Source organism: Mytilus trossulus, chromosome 12 (genome assembly GCF_036588685.1).
Source record: "Mytilus trossulus isolate FHL-02 chromosome 12, PNRI_Mtr1.1.1.hap1, whole genome shotgun sequence".
NCBI classification, from domain to species: domain Eukaryota; kingdom Metazoa; phylum Mollusca; class Bivalvia; order Mytilida; family Mytilidae; genus Mytilus; species Mytilus trossulus.
The window spans coordinates 52321583-52329968 of NC_086384.1; the positions used below are offsets into that span (position 1 = coordinate 52321583).

At 31.2% G+C, this 8386-nt stretch overlaps 1 protein-coding gene across 1 annotated transcript in view; it reads left to right on the forward strand.

Moving 5' to 3' along the window:
* LOC134692822 (voltage-gated potassium channel subunit beta-2-like) overlaps positions 1-5767 on the forward strand; it is a 46051-nt gene extending 40284 nt beyond the window's left edge. The window contains exons 12-16 of the mRNA XM_063553400.1: positions 390-484; positions 1403-1523; positions 2254-2342; positions 3887-3975; positions 5700-5767. Coding sequence (XP_063409470.1) covers positions 390-484; positions 1403-1523; positions 2254-2342; positions 3887-3975; positions 5700-5733 — 428 coding nt within the window. The 3' untranslated portion in view covers positions 5734-5767. The remainder of the gene's footprint in view (positions 1-389; positions 485-1402; positions 1524-2253; positions 2343-3886; positions 3976-5699) is intronic.
* The last annotated feature ends 2619 nt before the right edge of the window (positions 5768-8386 follow it).

Consider the following 8386-nt stretch of genomic DNA (forward strand, 5'->3'; position numbering starts at 1 on the left):
AATATGATCTACTTCTTATGTTACTTTGTTTGCCTAGGTGTTGGTACGATAACCTGGTCACCATTAGCAGGTGGTATACTGACGGGGAAATATGATATACTTCTTATGTTACTTTGTTTGCCTAGGTGTTGGTACGATAACCTGGTCACCATTAGCAGGTGGTATTCTGACAGGGAAATATGATCTACTTCTTATGTTACTTTGTTTGCCTAGGTGTTGGTACGATAACCTGGTCACCATTAGCAGGTGGTATTCTGACAGGGAAATATGATCTACTTCTTATGTTACTTTGTTTGCCTAGGTGTTGGTACGATAACCTGGTCACCATTAGCAGGTGGTATACTGACGGGGAAATATGATATACTTCTTATGTTACTTTGTTTCCCTAGGTGTTGGTACGATAACCTGGTCACCATTAGCAGGTGGTATTCTGACAGGGAAATATGATGATGGTGTACCTATTTATTCCAGAGCAGCTTTGAAGGTAAGTTGCCCAAACACTGATGACCTTTTTTATGAAGTTATACCTTAAATGATGCCTAGATGATTATCCAGGTTTAAGAATTAGTAAAGTAATTTTTTGATTTTAAGATTTTTTCTTCCAGGGTTGTGAGGCTTTAGCCGTTAGATTTAATGATTGCTATCATGATTTTTATTCTCAGGAATGTTTTGTTGAGGGGAATACTGTAAACAACTTTATATTTTGTTTTTGAAAAAAGCAAAATATTGAAAATAGTTGAACCCAATATATGACAATACCTTCACAAAAAGGAATTTAAACTTACTGGAATGAATGTGGGGAAAACATCATTTAAATTCTTAGTAGTTTATAAGTAGTTTTTGTATGAATTTGGCTTAAACAGACAGTTTACTTCCAGATTCCATCCTCTGACGATGTTTTGTATCTAATACGAATACATGTACTATTATTCTCATAATTTAATAGGATAGTACACAATTAAAAGAAACTATGTAAGAATAAGAAGATGTGGTATTATTGCCAATGCGACAACACTCCACATGAAATAGAAATAAACGACTGTAGGTCACTGTATGGCCTTCACCAATGAGTAAACCCCATACAGCATAGTCTGTTATACAAAAACCCTAACCTGCATCACCTCTAGAATGCTAAGTTTTAAAACTATTGTGTTGGTGTTTATTTTTTCAATCATTTTAAGTAAAAAGCTAGATGTTAAGTATTATGCATAAATAACATGTGTGTGCAACCACTCATGGGAGTGTGTAGTTTGTACTGTAAGGCTTGCTGACATTTGGGCCTCTTACAATTGTTAACTCTCAATTTAAAAATCAGTCGAACCATTAGGTTGACGTAGTTTACTCTAATTTTCTAACTAAATTGTATAATTATGAAAGGATTATATTAAATTTCTATAAATAGGGTTATTCCTGGTTTAAAGACAAAATTCTGGGAGAGGAGGGAAGAAGGCAACAGGCCAGGTTAAGAGAGGCAGCCATTATAGCAGACAGATTAGGTTGTTCTATGTCACAGTTAGCATTAGGTAGGTATTTAAAAAAGCTGAGGTTAACAAGCCAAATGGTAGCTATAGAGAGCCAGTTATATTTGTGGACAAATTTACATATCTCTGTTACCTTAGGTAGGTATCATAAATCTTACAGTAAAAACTCTGAAGGTGAAGTTAACAACCCTAGCCTTAGAAAGGTATTACAAGGGTCTGGATGAGTTCACAGAATAGAGAATAAACCATAGATATGAAGAATAGAGAAAAATTGGCATAGCAAATTAACAAATTGTGGTCTTCATCACACACACACACTTCATTAGGTTCAAAAGAGTAAATGTTCAAACTGGACAAATTCTATAATATATCCATCCTATCATCCTTAATGCTGCCAAATCACTAGGTTGCTTATTGCTTTTCCAAAGAAATTTCTTGAATGTTTATAAACACAACGGTTTAAAATTGATGATTCCTTTTTAGATAAGGGAGATGATCTGCTACTGCCAGAGTAAACATTCCAGTGTCATCTAATAGATTGCATTGCACTGATTCAAGAAATATGTGTTTTGCTTCAAGTAATGGAGATAATTTACTACTTTGCTCCAAATAAGGAAGATAATTCACTACTTTGCCTCAAATGGAGATATTTTTACTACAGATAATTTACTACTTTACTGCAAATAAGGGAGATATTTTACTATTTTGCTTCAAAAAAGGTAGATAATTCGCTGCTTCCTTTTTTACAAAATATCACTTATCTGTTTTGTAGCTTGGGTATTAAAAAATGAAAATGTACAGTGTGTATTACTAGGAGCTTCCACGGTAGATCAACTTTATCTTAACATTCAGGCTTTACAGGTAACTATTCCATCCAAAGTAGATCAACTTTATCTTAACATTCAGGCTTTACAGGTAATTATTCCATCTACAGTAGATCAACTTTATCTTAACATTCAGGCTTTACAGGTAATTATTCCATCTACAGTAGATCAACTTTATCTTAACATTCAGGCTTTACAGGTAACTATTCCATCCAAAGTAGATCAACTTTATCTTAACATTCAGGCTTTACAGGTAACTATTCCATCTACAGTAGATCAACTTTATCTTAACATTCAGGCTTTACAGGTAATTATTCCATCTACAGTAGATCAACTGTATCTTAACATTCAGGCTTTACAGGTAATTATTCCATCCAAAGTAGATCAACTTTATCTAAACATTCAGGCTTTACAGGTAATTATTCCATCTACAGTAGATCAACTGTATCTTAACATTCAGGCTTTACAGGTAATTATTCCATCCAAAGTAGATCAACTTTATCTTAACATTCAGGCTTTACAGGTAATTATTCCATCTACACTAGATCAACTTTATCTTAACATTCAGGCTTTACAGGTAATTATTCCATCTACAGTAGATCAACTTTATCTTAACATTCAAGCTTTACAGGTAATTATTCCATCTACAGTAGATCAACTTTATCTTAACATTCAAGCTTTACAGGTAATTATTCCATCTACAGTAGATCAACTTTATCTAAACATTCAGGCTTTACAGGTAATTATTCCATCTACAGTAGATCAACTTTATCTAAACATTCAGGCTTTACAGGTAATTATTCCATCTACAGTAGATCAACTGTATCTTAACATTCAGGCTTTACAGGTAATTATTCCATCTACAGTAGATCAACTTTATCTTAATATTCAGGCTTTACAGGTAATTATTCCATAACCAATCATTTTACATTCATATATAAATTAATAATATTTGGCGAAAAAGTTCTTTATATAAAAAAGATGTGGTATGATTGCCCATGGGACAATTCTCTACAAGAGATCAAATGACCCAGAAATTAAAAAACAACTAAGGTCAACAATAAGCAAAGCCCATACCGCATAGTCAGCTATATAAGGCCCCAAAATGACAATGTAAAACAATTCAAAAGAGAAAACTAACAGCCTAATTTATGTACTTTAAATGATTGAAAACATATATGTAACACATAATTACAGGACAACCTCTGAATACATTGGTAATTGAATGATGAGCTTTCATGGAATTATAGGGTGTCAGTCAATCCATCCCATCTATTAAGGCTCTCAAAGGTTCAATTCTTGCCACATTTTTATAAAACTTATACTTTAGGTTAAAATCAGTAATATCTCAAACAAGTTTTATAATAATGGACGTTGACTTTTGTTTTAAGAGTTTTACCCTTGGAAATATTGAATTTATGGAAATTGGCCTCGTAAGCACTACAAAAAAGTGTTTTATTTTGCCATTGTACCTTGGAAAACAAAAATGAAGACACAAATCTAGATCTGAGAAAGCTCGTTCAAAGACAATTTATTTTATTGATTATTGATATTTTTTTCTTTCTATTTTTGTTTTTTTAGTATGTACCTAAATTGTCAGCAAGTATTATGCAAGAGTTAGACAAGATTTTAGGGAACTCACCAAAACTGAAGAAAGAAAGTAATATGAGGTATGATAAAACAAAAGTGTCATCTTATATGGATGTGTTTGCTTACCTTGCTATTGTCTATTTGTGATATATTTATTCTAATTTGGATTTGAACATTTTTGGGAAAAATAAAGCTGCTCTCAATTGTAACACATTTATACAGGTGAAAAATAGCAATAGTAGTACATGTACATGTTTATTTTTAACTTCAGTCATACCATTTTTGCTCACTTGAAATATATATTATTCAACAAATTTGAAGTTCATTCTGACATTTTGACTTCATTTTCATGAATCCTGAAGAAGTTATTGTCTGTAAATGACAATTTTTTACTTACTTTAATATTTATGTCTATTGTCTTAAACTGTAGAAACTGTAAGCTCCAAATTGATCAGCAATACAACCAATATGATCAAAACCATTCACTTACCGGTAATACTTAAAGGATTTATTGCCCTTAAAGATGTTTTTTTTCCTTTTAATTTACAGGTACTTCTTTTTGAATGTTTGTCTATTATCTCTGAAAATTTATAGAAAGGCAAAAACTTAATAGCAAAATTAATCATGAAGATTTACCAAAAATGCCAGTTTAACTAAATCAATTGGATAACAGAAGAGTTATCTCCCTGAAAGGAGTACGAGGGTTTAAAAATTTCAGAAATTAATTGAACATTTTTTTTTTTTTCATTTCAAATTTTATATGTTTCTTTAATAGTTGTTACTATATGATATGGTACAAAAATCAACCAAAAAAATCAATCGGTTTTGGCCCCAGATGACTTTTAAAATGTATATATCATTGAAAAAGCTCTAAATTATCTCCCTTTGGTTCAGACATGCCATTTTTTTGGCATTAACATTGAAATATCTTTTTTAACTCATTGATGACCTTTACTTTTTATTATTATTTTCAAATAAGATGTACTTAAACTAAACTATTGTAAAATTTGGGCAATTTCTGTAAAAAATGGAAAACAACATGTTTAATCATTTATGTCGTCTGGATTTACCTTCATCAGGAACGCTCAAAGCCAAACATTTGAAATCCGAAGATGGATAAGTACAAAAAATCGTTGAAGAGCTATATGTCAAAAATACCTAAAATAAATAGCCAAATTTATTAAGTATAAGATAAATAAAATTGAGAAAGTTCATATATAGATAAATACACAGAAATCCAATATTAAGATCAAAAATAGATTTGGACCTGTGAGCCCCCTTTAATGACAATTTTTGCTTAATTTACTTTATATTTGCCTTATAACAAGATATTGATAATTATTTCAAATTTAAATAGGTGAGTGATTGAGACTAATATGTACATATATAAAGTGTTTTTTCTACAATTCAGTGATGGATGAAAAAAAGTCTTTTAGAATAGTTATATGTCTGTCTATTCTCCTTGACCTTTTTTGTTCCAATGTTAATATAGATTTTGACATGTCAATGTTTGTGTGACGTGGTATAAATAGCAATTGATGAATCATTTTTGCTTCTTTTGCTAGTAACTTGTTATTTTGCTTGTTTGGCATATTTTTCCTCTTTTCCCTTATTTGTATCCTTCAGTTTTGCAGGCTTTTTTGTATGACAATAGTGTTTTTGATTTTTTTAAATCATTAATCTTGGTTTGTATTTATTACTATATGTTTTATAGTTGAACTATTACTAGAAATCCATGTACAATAATTTTGAGAACAGCTATTTTTATTTGTCATACTATAAAGACATCTTATACTCTTTGTAGAAACTGGTTACAAAGGTCAACAAGCAAGCCTTAACTTCCCCATATAAATAGGTATATCTTTAGGAATGAAATTTAGCCTCCTATTTGGTTTTGTGCATCTTCCTTTTTATTTGTATTTAGTAGTTTGAATGTGTAATTTAAGTTTATATAATTATATTCTCCTTGTTCTAATCATTTTGATAATCTATTTATTATAATTTCATTTTACAGCATGCATTTAATTGTCCCCAGGTGTAAGGGTTATGTTTGAGTATGGTAGAGAGACGATTTGAATTTTGTATCATTCATTTCCCATATTTAAGCATGAATTTAATTGTCCCCAAGTATAAGGGTAATGACAATGTTATAGTACGATAGAGAGACAATTTGAATAACTTGTGTTTCATTCATTTCCAATATTTAGGCAAATAAATTATGTTGATAATAATCAATATTTTAGTTGTCAAATTTGTTAGGCTTGGTAGGAAATTAGCCTGGGAACTGTAGCTCTTTGGTCCTTATGACCATAGGTCCGCCAATAGTCAAAAAATAGCATAAGGACCTAAGAGCTACGGTTTCGCAGCTAGGTAGGAATCTGTTTAAACAAATTAACAGGTTTAAAATATGAACTGCTCTTGCCAGGAATGTAAACATAATACCTCAATCCAAACCATTTCACTGGTATCTACAGCCTAGGAATATATAGGTTTTTTGTAACAGACAACATTTAGTATAAGATGTGGTATGAGTGCCAATGAGACAACTCTCCATCCAAGTCGCAATTAGTAAAAATAAACCATTATAGTGTCCTTAGTCTTGAAATACAAGAAATGAAAAGCTGTAAAAAAGACTATTATTTATGTTTGTTTCATCTAAATTTGCTAAATTTTATGTAGGTTTTATTCAAAATTATTTGATTTCTTTATGAATTTTAGGCCACAAAGGAGATAATGGTATGACATTGATTGGCTAATTTGAACATAGAATAATTTAAACACTTGCTCAAAGATATCTTTTGCACTTGTACATAGATATAGTAATAGCTTAGAGGAATGAATCTAGTAGTTCTTGTTTGCATTTTGAGTGTTAATTTTGTTTTATGCCCTGACTTGCGTCAGACGAAGTGCATGTTGGCTTTCAAACCTTGCCTTTCTATTTATTTTTAGGTCTTTTCCATTTACATGAACAAAGTTTTGATTAAGACCGGATAATGCTAAGAAAATATGCAGTCATTATAAAACAAATTCAAATTATATAATCAAAATCTCAACTACACAAAAAAGGATATGTTTGAAGGATGCTGTAACCTACTTTTCATTGTAGACTGGTCATTGATAATATTTTTATTTTAAAATATTAACATCAGAAACATTTTGAAATACAGTATCTATTTCTCCAGATATCTGCTGATGTTCAATCGTATTGGTATCTTCCTCAAAGTAGAAGTATTGGCTTGCCTCTCAGACCTCCCTATGGGCTTAGGCTTTTTCTTATCTGCTCTTTGACATATTCACCATTCTCATTCTCAATTTAATTTCCTAATTTTCCCTTTTTTTATGTTGCCTAGCAATATCCAGTTTTCATAAGGGACAGCTTGCGGTTTAGTACGGCATCATCTGTGTCAACTCCTTCAATAGCTTTCATCGGAATTCAACTAATGTTATACAGAGCCTTTACAAGACAAAAAGTTGTGCACCTGGTACTTTTTTCCCCCACAGATAAAATTGAAGGGGACTTCGGATTTGCACTCTGTCCATCTGTCTGTCTGTCCATCCATAAGTCCAGCAAATTTTCCAGACTTTTTTCCTTCATGCTTGAAGATATTGATTTGATATTTTGGTGTATTGTTTAATCATGACAAGTTACAGGTCAAGTTCGATTTTCATGATTTTAGCTAAAGCCCTGTCCCTGGAAACAAATTTTTTATGAAAAACTTATTTCAAAATCACTAGATTTCTGTCGAAACGGAAATTTCTCAATTTTTTTTTTCTTTCCCTAGAATTAAATTTATAATGAAATACTTTTTAACTTCTAAGACTTCTGTTCAAAGGGAAATAACTCTCGTTTTTTTTAATTGTAAAAGACATTGTATTAGGATAAATGACATTTTGGATTTTTTTTCCTTTTCTTCAGTAAATTATTTTAAAGAATTTAGTGGAAGGTTTGTGCTTAAATCATGTAGTTTAAAACATGACAAGTTATAGATCAAGTTAGAATTTTGTACCATTACAATGAATTTTTAACTATGTATTGCAAGACTACCATTTTTGAAAGTGCTGCGAAAATTAGACATATGCGAATTTTTTTTACAGATTTACCATTTATGGTCTTTCAGTCTGGAGCAAGTTTTTAGGTTGTATCTCATCTTAAGGCTGTCACTTTTTATTGAGAATGCAGCTGATAGGTAATCTGTTTATGAATCTCACTGTCTAAGTTTTGTTCAGTTATTTGACACAAGACATTGTCATGAATATCAATTGAATGGTCATTATATGGTCATTTTTATAAATTCATTGTTTGCAAAAAGATGAGTTATTCGAAGTTCTAAGGATTTTCTTATCCCAGGCATATATTACCTTAGCCGTGTTTGGCATCACTTTTTATACGCCCGTCAAAATTTTGACGGGACGTATTATGGTATACAAATGTCTGGTGTCTGTCCATCCGTCTGTCTGTACGTCAATCCGTCTGTCTGTACGTCAATCCGT